The sequence below is a fragment of the Pelophylax lessonae genome, assembly GCF_965119305.1.
Source record: "Pelophylax lessonae genome assembly, chromosome: 1".
Lineage (NCBI taxonomy): Eukaryota > Metazoa > Chordata > Amphibia > Anura > Ranidae > Pelophylax > Pelophylax lessonae.
Window position 1 is genome coordinate 155,400,392 of NC_138768.1, and position 13,329 is coordinate 155,413,720.

Consider the following 13,329-nt stretch of genomic DNA (forward strand, 5'->3'; position numbering starts at 1 on the left):
TGCTCTTGATATTGTTTATTGATTTTTTAATACAATTTGGCCATGCAGAAGTGAAGCTGTTGCTAGGAGCAGCAGCTCCAGAATAAAGAGGAAGTAAAGCTTCCTCTGTAACTTGTACCTAGGTAAGCCTATGATAAGGCTTACCTATAGGTACTGTAAATTTCTCCTAAACATGTACCGTTTAGGAGATATTTACTTTGCATGCAGCCAGTGGCATCACTGGCACATGTGCTCTTAAGGAACGGCCGCCCGTGCCGTTCCTTCAGAGCCCTGTGCCGTGAAAGGCGGCACATGCGTGGGAGTGATGTCATCGCGGCTCCGACCAGTCATCGCGGCTCCGACCAATCAAATGGCCGGAGGACACAAACCCGGAAGGAAGACGGTTGAAAATGTCGGCCGTGTCACCAGTGAGCGGAAGGCGCTGCGGGGCTTCATTCTCAGGTAAGTATTTCATAAGGAGCTATAATGCGGTGCATACTAGCTTAATATGCCTTTGTCTCATTATTTTTTTTTTCTCTGAGGTTTACAACCTCTTTAACTTCTCCACTTTTTTCAGAATCTGTAAAAACATTGTAGAAATATTATCATAAGCCCTCGTTCACATTGAATGCGTCTTTGAAAATGTGCAACTTTATCTGAAATCCCATGATGTCAAAGTCGCATGTCAGTGCAACCTCTGGTGCAACTTTGAATATATTCATGCACAGTCGCACCCGAAATCACCAAAAGTAGTGCAGGAGCTACTTTTTCAAATAGATGTGGCACCGCAAAGTCAATGTCACATTGATTTGAACTTGGCCATTGCCGACAATGAGGTGCAGCAAGTCATGCGATTTGACATGTCAAATTGCATGACAAGTTGCTCCATTGTGAATGAAGGGTTATAGGTTTTGGAATTACCATGTGTAGCAGATCTCCTCACGTGGTCTTAGCATCACCTTGTTAGATTGCATAGTATCTGGCTTTTTTGTAAGCAATGCTACCTGTCAAACAATCGCGTATAGCAGCTGGTTAGTACAGTAAAGTAATATGGCCATTACTGAGCACTGTTTTAATTGGATGAGAGTCTCTAGTTTCAAGCATTTCAGTTATTGGCAGGCTTTATTGGGAAAACTAGGTGGGCTTTTGTGTTTTTTCAACCTATGTTAAGGATTCTTATCCTTCCCCCCCCCCCCCCCATATAGAATGCAACCCTTCTGCATGTCATCATTTGAACTGAATTCCTCCATGGTTAGCATGGTAGGGGAATCCCTAGATCTCTTTCGTTCAGGCTTGCGCCTTAGGCAGGCCAAACATGATTCATTTTCTTTTCTTGTACCAGCGGGTTGAGCGAAAGAAAATGAATAGATTTTCCCATTCACACATTTGAGGTGGGTGGTGGAATCCCTCCCATGGAGTTATTGTATTCTGACAGCGTGGAGGCTTCCTCACCCTCAGAAAATATTCATCGGCCGTGCCGGCTATAGGGGGCACAGGGGTGCCCCCCCTATCCATGCATCCGGCCCCCTAAGTTACATGCAGGGTGCCGGACGCATGGATTGCAAAGGGTTTTTTTTTTTTAAGCACAGAGGCTCTAATAGGCTTCAAAAAAGGATGGGCACTGGGCCCTGAGCCCACCCAGTTGTGTGACAATAGCGAATGAATTCACACTGATTCTCCTCCTGGCCAATCAGGAAGTGAGTCCTGAGACCTGTTTCCTGATTGGCTGAAATGAGAAGGCATTGGCCAAGAAGGGGGGAGGAGGAGACGGCCGCCGAGAAGGGACATGAAGAAGCCTGAGAGGGAAGCCGCCGCCGCCTGTCATTCCGGAGGAACAAGGTAAATTGGCTGACTGATGTGGTGGTGCAGGCTGGAGTGATATGGGGGGGCAGGTCCATCTGCCGCCCCCCCCGACTGATGGAGCACCAGCAGCCACTGACTTTAAGGCTAGGTTCACACTTATGCGATGCAAGAAACGCATTGAATCCTGTGTGTTTCCCACATCACAATGTGTTCACGCGATCTGCGGCAGTGTCCATGTTATCCTAACAACACCCAAAAACAGACTGCAAAATGCTGTGCGATTGCCGGAATCGCATTGCATGAGTCATGAGTGTGAACACAATTCAGGTGTGGGCATAAAAAGGTTCCTGCACCATTTTGGTGGGAATGTGATGCAATGCAGTTTGTATGGCTGAATTTGCACCGCACAGACATGTGATGTCCTCAGGAATGCAGTGCAAATCACATGTGATGTCTGCAATTGCACCAGTGTGAACCTAGCCTAAAGGTATCCCCCCACTTCTAAAATGATGCAGCATTTCTTGATTCAACCTGCATGGGTTAGGAGATATTCACACTGCATACAGTCGGTGACGTCATCGGTGCATGCGCTCTGAAGGCACCGCATGCCAGTGCCATCCCTTCAGAGCTCTGTGCCGCTGCTGTGATGTCATGGCGGCTCAGCCAATCAGAAGGACCGGAGCACTTAAACCCAGAAGGAGGACTGGGTGAAGATGGAAGCCCAGCGGTGACAGTGTGCTGCTGGGGGGCTTCATTCTAAGGTAAGGTAATGTGCGATGCATACTAACACATTATGCCATTGTCTTGCAGGTTTAGATTTTTTAAAAAGTGTGGTTTACTACTACTTTAAGTAGCTACCGTCTCTCTAGGATCTCTCTCTGTCAGGCATCTATTCAATGTGTCCCTGTGTACATGGATGTCTCTTGTCAGTACCTTGTAGCTTCCAGGCCAAATCCTCCGCAGACCTTTTCTCCACTTTACTCAGCAACTTCATCAATAGCCCCCCAGCTCCCTCTGGGCTGAGACCTTGATGAACTTCCTTCAGGGTTCAGGTAAGTTGCCCAGGAGGGCAGACAGCCCCTCCAGGCTAGGTCTCTTTCCACTAGAACAAATACCCTGCTGTTCTAGACCCCAGACTATTAATGCATACCTCAGCTCCTCTGCTTATCCCCTCTTGACCGGGGATTGGCTGAGGCTGCATGAATATTCAGCCCAGAGTCTTCCTCTTCCAAACCACTATGTTCCAGAACTTGACAGACTACAGGGGAAAGTAGTTGAGCCTGCAACCAGCAGGACCTAGAAAAGCCAAAAGCAATCAAATCTTGCTCCACTGGCTACAGACGAGCCAAAAAAAAAAAAAAAAATATGAAATTTGCCTAAATCTATTAGCAGCCTAAATAGGAGAGTGCTACATAAAAAAATAATCCCTGGAATATATGTCTACCCAGGGAGAATTCCTTTTTTTCACCAACCTGCAGCACGGCAATGATTCCCTGGCCCTCACCATTGAATATCCAGGGTGCAGAGGCACCTAATTTTGATTTGGATACAAGTCAAGGCTCCATGTATAGCCTGGGCTTTGCATCCAACCAGTCTGTCTCTTAAGTGTCCATTCACACTGGTACGACTTGTCAGGCGACTTGGTCAGCCTGACAAGTCGTGCACCGTCGCTCCCACTGTGTAGTACAGGAGCCGTTCTAATAGGAGCGACACAAGTCGCTCCGACTTAGAAAAAGGGTCCTGTACTACTTCGGGGCGACCAGGAGGTGACTTGCATTGACTTCCATTATGTGAAGTCCGTGCAAGTCGCGCTGCACGCGACTTCACAGGTTGCCCCCTAAGTCGGAGCGACCTAATGTGAACGGGGACTAAATGGATCTAGTCATCCATGCACAGACACTTGCAGGCGCATGCACTCTTAACACTATTTCTTTGGAAACCTTTTGGGCCAGGTCAGATGTACTTTAAAGCACATTCCTCAACCCAAATGATTTGTACATAGCTTCCTGTTCGTTTTAATAGGAAGTGAATGAAATGTATATATTTGTATTGTACATAATCTCAACATTACTTTTTTGCATTAATGACCCTCAAACATTCAAAATGCTGCAGAATTCTGTCAAGACATTTTTTTATATACTGTATGTACATTATTTGATCCAATGAAAGCAAACCTTTGTTTCCCATAAATGACTATATGTTTTTTTTTTTTTTTCCTTTAGAAATGGCAGGTAGAGGAAGAGGAAGAGGGGCCTCCTTTACATTTGACCTCCAAGCCATTGGTTTCTCGAAGGGTGATTCTCTTCCTGAGACTCAAGCACAGCCTTTGCCCTTATTCCCCGTAAGTCTGTTTTAGTAAACTTTATAGGGTATTTATAGATAACTGTTTGTACAGTATCTCACAAAAGTGAGTACACCCCTCACATTTTTGTAAATATTTTATTATATCTTTTTATGTGACAACACTGAAGAAATTACACTTTGCTACAATGTAATGTAGTGAGTGTACAGCTTGCAGAACAGTGTAAATTTGCTGTCCCCTCAAAATAAATGAACACACAGCCATTAATGTCTAAACTGCTGGCAACAAAAGTGAGTACACCCAATTATTTGTGAGGTCCCCGTTATTTTCCAGCACTGCCTTAACCCTATTGGGCATGGAGTTCACCAGAGCTTCACAGGTTGCCACTGGAGTCCTCTTCCACTCCTCCACAACGACATCATGGTGGATGTTAGAGAGCTTGCGCTCCTCCACCTCCACCTGTGCTGCAGCTCAGTTTCAGGGTCTTGGCAATCTTATAGCCTCTAGACCATCTTTATGTAGAGCAACAATTCTTTTTTTCAGATCCTCAGAGAGTTCTTTGCCATGAGGTGCCATGTTGAACTTCTAGTGACCAGTATGACAGAGTGAGAGCGATAGCACCAAATTTAACACACCTGCTCCCCATTCACACCTGAGACCCTGTAACAAGTGGTGGATGGTGCTCCATCAGTCGGGGGGGAGGGGGTGCGTTGAGCGGAAGATGGTTCCCCCCCCCCCCAATCACTCCAGCCAGCACCACCATATCCCCCTGTGCCAGTTTACTTACCTCCCCTGGCTGATAGGATGCCATCTCCTTTCGGCCAATCGGGAAACAGGTCACGGGACCCGCTTCCTGATTAGCCGGGAGGAGAATCAGTGCGGCAATAGCGAATTTTTCTTCGCTATTGTGGCACAACTGAGTGGGCTTAGGGCGCAGTGCTCTGTGCCCCGAGCTCACCCTTTTTTTGAAGCCTATTGGAGCCTCTGGCTCTAATCACGTGCTTCAAAAAAAAAAAAAAAAATCCCCCATTGGAATCCATGCATCCGGTGCCCTGCATGTAGATTAGGAGGCTGGACACATGGATAGGGGCGCAGCAACCCCAATGAACGGGCCGCTACTGCTTGTAACACTAACAAGTCCCATGACACTGGGGAGGGAAAATGTCTAATTGGGCCCAATTTGGACATGTTCATTCAGGGGTGTACTCGCTTTTGTTGCCAGCAGTTTAGACATTAATGGCTGTGTGTTGAGTTATTTGGAGCAGGCAGCAAATTTACACTGTTATACAAGCTGTACACTTACTACTTTACATTGTAGCAAAGTGTAATTTCTTCAGTGTTGTCACATGAAAAGATATAATAAAATAGTTTCACAAAATTAAGTACACCCCTCACATTTTTGTGATGCTGTGCTTCATGGAGGAGCAAATGTAGGGGAGAGGAGGGCGCAGGGTTATAGATTGTAACATAATAACCAGTTCTGACATTTATTGGTGTCTTTGTAATCCTTTTTGTGATGACCAATGTAAAGTATGTTTGGATATCATGAAGAATTCTGATATTTTAATAGTCTGTTCTAAGTGAATTCTGCCAAGAAATCAAGAGCAGGTCTGATAAAAGTCAAAGGACACAGATGAGGCCTTTTTGCCCTATAGTCGTAGCAGCGGGCATCTTGCTGTGCCTACTTTTAGATGTATACTATATGTTCACTTTTATGTAACTCTGCATTGGCTTTCCAATTTTTTCTTTCCGTTCTGACTGCTATATCTTCATTTGGTCAGTCCTGTTTTGTCTTTGCTAAATTGTGTTACCTATTCTTTTTTTTTTTTTCCAGAATATAGATTACAAAACTGCTCCCCTAATAGAAGGAGAAGATCAGGATTATTTATTAGCATTAAAACAAGAACTAAGAGGAAACCTGAAAAAAATGCCATATTATATAAAACAAGGAGTCGTGAACAAAGGTATGGTTTTTTTTTTTTTTTTTTATATAAAAAGATTAAGTTCACCTTTTTTCCCCTAAATTCCTATTTCCCTATGTACCAATCTACCAATATTGTACCTCCGTTGCAGAAAAGAAAACGCGTTTTCTATATTTTAGAACAGGCTTTACCTCAGCCTCCAGTGTCTCCTAGAAAAATCCTCCATAACTTCTGCTACCCATCCCTTAGGACATGAAAACCGGTAGAAGGAAGTACTTCAGCCGCTGACCTCATTAACACACATTCTGCACCTGTCCTCCCTCTCCAGACTGTTCCAGGGCACCTCTTCCGTTACATGCAGCCATTATCAGTGAGCACCATTCTCACTAAATGTACAGCCAATGTCCTCCTCCTGCTGATTGATAATGTGTTTTTTTTTGTTTTTTTTTATGTGTACCCTATTTTTGCATAGATTGTTCATTTGGCTAAGTGTGCAGGAGCTGAGCGATCACATAGCAGCCTATGTGAAGCAGAGCTGTAGTATTGAAAACAGTAGTATGTCTCTGGAAGTCTGTAAGGCTCACGTACACCATAAAATTTGATTGTACGTTCCAAAATGTCCCATGGGCTACTTTGCTGCGTTTCTTACATGTAGAGCAGCTCATTGAAACAATGCATGTTGTGGGGGAAAAAAAGCACCAAAAAGAAAAACAAGTGAATTCCCACTATGCTGTGTGAATGGGGCCTAAAAACAAAATTGGTGTGAATACATACTCACCCCCCCCCCCTCTCTGAACTGAAGCTGGATTACAAGAACATTGACCGCTGAAGGTCTCCCTCCTGTGTACCTGTGTAAAGCTGGGCATACACAATGCAATTTTTATGGCACAATCTCTTTACAATTTCCTTTAGATTTACCAAAACTATGTGATAGGAGAACCTACCTGAGCAATCCATTCAATCTGTATCAGATCATGAAGGCCTTTGCAATACAAAATTGATGGTAGCTCTAAATTAGATTGTACAACGTATGGCCACCTTGAAGGAAAAATAGGAAAGGGAGTGGAAGTAATAAAAGACATGATATAGTAATATGGGAAGTGTAGTCCACAGAAGTAAAACACACCCTAATCTGTGATTCAGTAAGGCAGTGCATGATGGGATATGAAGTTTCCTGGATGTTCACATGATGCCACAGGATGTAATGGGCTCAGAATGCATTTTTTTACATTTTGAACCGAGAGGTGCAGATTCAAAGCTTCTATGGGTAAGGTACTTTCGAGATAAGCACATTGGGATGGCTTGGGCAGAAAAAAGATTAGAAAAGGCTTCTATTTATTGTATTGAAGAGTGACTTTTTGCTGAAAATGTGAATTTAGCCTTAAAGGTCAGAGTTAAAAAAAAAAAAAAAAAAAAAAAAGGCATGAAAATGAGATATTGCAAATTGAGATTTGTATTCATTTTTAGAGATCTGGCAGAGCGCTAGGCTCTTTTTAAAGCCCAAGTTTCTCTGTCGCTCATTGACAGACGCAGTCCTCTTGATTATCAAATCTGGTTATACTGCCCTCTACAGGAGTAGGACACTAGGCAGAAGGAAAACGTTCTGGCCACACCTTAGGGGCAGTCCCAGAGGGTATATCCTCTCTCTCCCTGCTACAGGATGTCAGTTTTTTTCTGTCTAGTTAGGAGTAAGGACCTAAGTTCCTTGCTGGGATCTTTGGTCCTGGCAAGATTTTTTTTTTTTTTAGAAAACTTTTTTTAGGCAGCTTTTTTCTCCAGTTGTTCCTGTGAGATCTTCAAGCAAGTATGCTGAAACTGGGCGACGGGCTGGATGTTAAGATCCAGTGGTCACCCCAGTCAGCCTACGAGCGCGTGCAGGCCCTAGCTCCGCGCTGGGTCGGCCGCGACATAGTCCCACTGGACGGGGACTGACCCTGCGAGTTAAACGTCTCGCCTGGTCGCCGACGACCAGTTGTAAACTGAGTCACGGCGTCCGTATTGGTTGACAGCCCCCCCACCTCGGTGGAGAGGGGTTCTGTCAGGAGTGGCGCCCGCCGGTTCCGGTATGGTGAGTAAGATGTCCCCCCTCTCCCCCTGTCGGGTTTGTGGGTGGACGCGGGCCCCTCCCTGGGATGACCGGGCCTTTATAATCCTGGATCCCCCCTCTATCCTATAACAGGTGTCACAGATCCCCCTCTTGAGGGTGATTTAGTGAATAGGAACCAGAAGGCTTGGTTTGGGAGCTGACAATCTAAAGTCACTGTATGAGGGGCACTGTAAGGGACCATGACTAAAGTCAGTGGCTGGCATTACTGTTAGGATGGCCATGTAAGAGGGTGATAGCATCTTACCTGATACATAAGGTGCAATACAGGCCGATGCCTGTGCCTGGACTACCGCCATCCGCAGGCCGCCATCCTCCCGCAGGCCGTACACCTCCCACAGACCGCACAGGCCGATGACTACCTTCCGCAGGCCGCTGCCATCTTTCCACAGGCCGCCGCCATTTTCCCGCAGGTCGCGGGGGGCCGCCATCTTGGCGTAGCCTCGTGTCTCCAGCATGGGGGCGGCCATTTTGGAGATGACCAAACACCTCGGAGTAGTATGGAAGGCGCCGGAAGGCGTGTAAAGGGGCGATGCCGCCTCCTTTACCCGGGAAAATGAGCCAAAGACTTCATGTCTGTAACAGACAGTGCTGGGAGCAGGTTGATAGAAACTTCTGTGCATCAGGTGGTGAGCCTTGGTCTCTCGCTTTCTCTCGCTTTCTCTCGCTTTCTCTCGCTTTCTCTCGCTTTCTCTCGCTTTCTCTCGCTTTCTCTCGCTTTCTCTCGCTTTCTCTCGCTTTCTCTCGCTTTCTCTCGCTTTCTCTCGCTTTCTCTCTCGTCCAAGTAAGTAACACTGAGGGGCGCTATTGCGCTGGGGGACTGCAGCAAAAAAAAAAAAAAAGTTTTTTTGTTTGCGGGCAAGCGTCCTGAATAATCATGGACCCTGCCACACATGTATCCCCCACCTGATCCCCTCGAGGTGGCCGCAGGACCCTCCAGTGCCCCACTTATGATTGATGCATTATCAGCAGTTTTGGAGTCTTTGGTATCCCGGGTGGAGGTGGCCTGTCAGGGATGGGGGTCAAGAAAGCGACCCCCGCCTACCCCTATTTCATCTGATACTTCAGATACGGATTCTGAGCTGGTCACTGCAGCTGCAGGTCCCTCTTCTGGGGCTGCTGTCTCAGGTACGGTCTCCTCAGACAGTGAGGAGGACGTTTCTGCCTCCGCCATAGCACAAGAAGAAGCGTTGGTGGATGCACTAGTTGTGTCTGTCCGGGAAACCTTAAGTCTTGAGGTTACACCAGCAGAGGTAGCTGAGACTGAAATTCCTTTTGGTACTAGCAAGCCTACCAAAATGGCGAAGGTTTTTCCCTTGCCCAAATGGGGTCGTCCGAAACGAACCCCTGCTATGTCCAAACGCATTGCTAGGCGCTATCCGTTTTCAGGAATCCCTCCTTAAAAAATGGACGGTACCACCAGTGGTGGACTCACCGATTTCCAGACTAAATAAAGCCACTGTTATCCCGTTGGAGGACGCTCCGTCCTTTAGGGATCCGGTGGATCGAAAAGTGGAAGCGGAATCCCGCTCCATTTTTTCCCTGATAGGGTCAACTTTAGGCCAGTGGTTGCCATTGGTTTAGGTTCACAAACATTGACAGAATGGGAATCTCCCGTTTCAAGGGGATCGCCTGTTTGGGTGAGATTATAAAGGATCTCACTGGGGGCAAGAGCACTTTCTTGCCACAGACTGCTAAGGGTAAAGGACCTCGTAACAGACGAGGACCTTCCTTTTCTGCTCATAAAAAGTTTTCGTTCCGCTGGGGCGGGCGATAAGGCGAAGCCCTCCAAAGCCCCTTCAGGGGGTTTCAAAGGGCGCTGGTCGGGTAAACAAAAGTCCGGCCCAGCCAAGCCTGAAGATAAGTCCAATACAGCCTGAAGGTACGCCCCCACCCATCTCTGGGGTGGGGGGACGTCTTCACCGGTTTCCGGATCCATGGCTTTCCAGAATCCCGGACAAAGGGGTTCGCGAGGTCACACGGTCGGGATACAAGATCGAGTTTCGATCACTTCCATCGGTGCGATTCTTCCCTTCCAATATTCAATTATCCCCAGATCGCTTAAAAGCTTTGCGGGGGGGAGTAATGGACTTGATGCAACAAGGAGTGGGAGTTCCCGTTCCTTGGACACTTTCAGGGGTTCTATTCGAACCTGTTCACAATGCCCAGGAAAGAGGGCAAGGTGCGTCCAATTCTGGACTTGGGAGAGATGGAGTCCATCCGTACAGTGGTGGCCTCCCTGCATCAGGGGGATTTCCTGGCGTCCATAGACATTGAGGAGGCCTATCTTCATATCCCCATCTTCGCAGGACACCGACACCAGCGTTTTCTTCGCTTTTCCCAAAGATCATCCCTGGTTCCCACCAGGAGACTGAACTATCTGGGCCTAATTTTGGATACATCCTTGGCAAGAGTGTTTCCCCTTGCGGAGAAACTCCAGAAGATTCAGTCAACGATTCGGATGTTGCTGTCCGTCAACTGGCTGGGACTGATGGTGGCCTCCTTAGAGGCAGTACCGTTCGCCCAGTCTCATACCCGAATTCTCTAAGAGGAATTTCTTAAATGGAATCGGAATCCCGATTCCCTGGACAATCGGATCCGGTTAAGCGAGCGGACCAGGGAGTCTCTGGTCTGGTGGCTTCGGTCTCCGATGCTCAGCCAGGGGAAGTAATTTCTTCTGATAAACTCCAGGTTACCGATAAATGTGTTGGAACAGAGAGCGATCAGACTTTGTCTGATTTACTGGACCTAGCAGCTCCAGGGCAGCCCGGTTCGGATCCAATCGGACAATGCCACGGTCGTGGCTTATGTCAATCACCAAGGGGCACCAAGAGTGCCCTGGCGGCCATAGAAATGGCCAGCATTCTTCATTGGGCGGAACAGTTTGTTCCAGCTCTCTCCGCGGTATTCATTCCGGGGGTGGAAAATTGGCAGGCAGATTATCTCAGCCGTCAGATTCTGGATCAAGAGGAATAGTCTCTTCATCCAGAGGTATTTCACCAGCTGTGTCTTCATTGGGGCACCCCGGATGTGGATCTGTTGGCATCTCAGCTCAGCAGGAAGGTGCGGAGGTTTGTAGCTCGCGCCCGCGATCCTCTAGCGGACGCAGCAGACACGCTGATCGCCCCGTGGGGGCAGTATCAGCTACTGTATGCCTTCCATCCTCTCAAGTTACTGCCGAAACTTCTTCGCAGGATAGAGGTGGAGGGAATTCCAGTTATCCTGGTAACTCCGGACTGACCTCGTCGAGCTTGGTACGCCGACTTGGTGAGGCTGGTCGCGGACGCTCCTTGGAGACTTCATCTCAGGGAGGATCTGCTGTCTCAGGGACCGATCTTCCATCTTGCTTTACAATTGCTGGCTTTAACGGCCTGGCCATTGAGACCCAGGTGCTGAAGGACAAGGGATTGTCAACTTCAGTTATTCCTACTCTAATTAAAGCAAGGAAAACGACTTCCAGAAAGGTCTATCATCGCACACGGAAGTCTTATATTGCGTGGTGTGAACCCCTTGGATTTCCTCCACATTCTTATTCGGTGACCCGAATCTTGGCCTTTCTGCAACAGGGGGTTGAGCAGAAACTGTCCTTGAGCTCTATCAAGGGTCAGGTTTCAGCGTTAGCAATCTTCTTTCAGAAACCTTTGGCTACTTATTCCTTGGTGCGGAATTTCATCCAGGGGGTGCGACACCTGGCTCCGCCAGTGCGCGCACCCTTACCGCCCTGGGATCTTAATTTAGTGTTGTCAGTTCTTCAGAAACCTCCCTTTGAAGGTATTAGGGAGATTCCCTTGCTTACGTTATCCCAGAAGGTGGCCTTCTTGGTGGCTATCACTTCTGCACGCAGGGTTTCAGAACTGGCCGCATTATCTTGTCGTTCCCCATATCTGGTGGTTCATAGGGATAAGGTGGTTCTTCGTCCGAATCCATCCTTCCTTCCTAAGGTGGTTTCAGAGTTTCATCTGAATGAGGACATTGTATTGCCTTCCCTATGTCCTAAGCCCAGTCATCCTCGGGAGTTTGCGTTACATTCCTTGGATGTGGTTCGGGCAATCAGGGTATACCTGAAAACTACGGACTCTGTTTCGTAAAACTGATTCACTTTTTGTGATCACGGATGGCCCCAAAAAGGGGTTGCCTGCATCTGCCGCGACTATCTCCAGATGGATCAGACAGATGGTGGTACAGGCTTATTCTATTAAGGGTCGGAATCCTCCGTTCCCTGTTAAGGCGCACTCCACTCGGGCGCTTAGTGCTTCCTGGGCCTTCCGCCATCAGGCGTCAGTGGTCCAGGTTTGCAAGGCGGCTACCTGGTCGTCCATTCATACCTTTACAAAATTTTATAAAGTTGATGTGATGGCATCGTCGGATGCCTCTATTGGCCGCAAGGTTTTGCAGGCCGCAATTTGAGGAGACCGTTGGTCTACCTCGAGGGTTTTTTTTCTCTTAAACTCATTGACAGACGCAGTACCCGCCCCTCTACTTTTGAGTTGGGATGGGTTAAATTTTCTGACACTGCTTTGTGACATAACTGACATCCTGTAGCAGGGAGAGAGAGGATATACCCTCTGGGACTGCCCCTAAGGTGTGGCCAGAACGTTTTCCTTCTGCCTAGTGTCCTACTCCTGTAGAAGGCAGTATAACCCGATTTGATATTAATCAAGAGGACTGCGTCTGTCAATGAGCTTAAGAGAAAAGGATTTTAAGGTAAGATTTTACAAAAATCCATTTTTGTTTTAATTTTCACTAATTGGCAAAAGGGACAAGAATGCAAGATTCAATTAGAAGTGAGCCTTGATCTTCCAGTGCTGTGGGGGTTAACACGATCTGGACCTGTCACAGGCACTTATCAACTAGGATTTCTATTCCTATCCTTTCTGCCCTCCTCCTCCATTCATAGAAGCTGTACAATAGCATTTATTATTGAAAATTGCTGTATGAATAGCGGAAGTGGACTTTTCATTCATCCGTTCATCTTCCTTTTTATAGAGCGCATTCCTTTGATGGAAACTATAATACAACTTTTATGAATGTAGGAGGAGGGTAAAATGGGCAGGCACAGCAATCTTAATGAGTGTCTATGACTGGTCCAGCCGGTCATATTAAAGTAGAGCTCCACCCAAAAGGGGAAGTTCTGCTTTAAGCACTCAAGCTGCAAGCTGTCGCAGCTGGGTACCCACAGTGAGAATCGATTATTCAGACGGCCACATCGCTGGATACTG

At 47.2% G+C, this 13,329-nt stretch overlaps 1 protein-coding gene across 1 annotated transcript in view; it reads left to right on the forward strand.

Moving 5' to 3' along the window:
- Positions 1–4,006: 4,006 nt before the first annotated feature.
- POLR3G (RNA polymerase III subunit G) overlaps positions 4,007–13,329 on the forward strand; it is a gene marked incomplete at its 5' end in the record, with an annotated part of 29,380 nt that continues 20,057 nt past the window's right edge. The window contains 2 exons of the mRNA XM_082262666.1: positions 4,007–4,123; positions 5,919–6,048. Coding sequence (XP_082118792.1) covers positions 4,007–4,123; positions 5,919–6,048 — 247 coding nt within the window. The remainder of the gene's footprint in view (positions 4,124–5,918; positions 6,049–13,329) is intronic.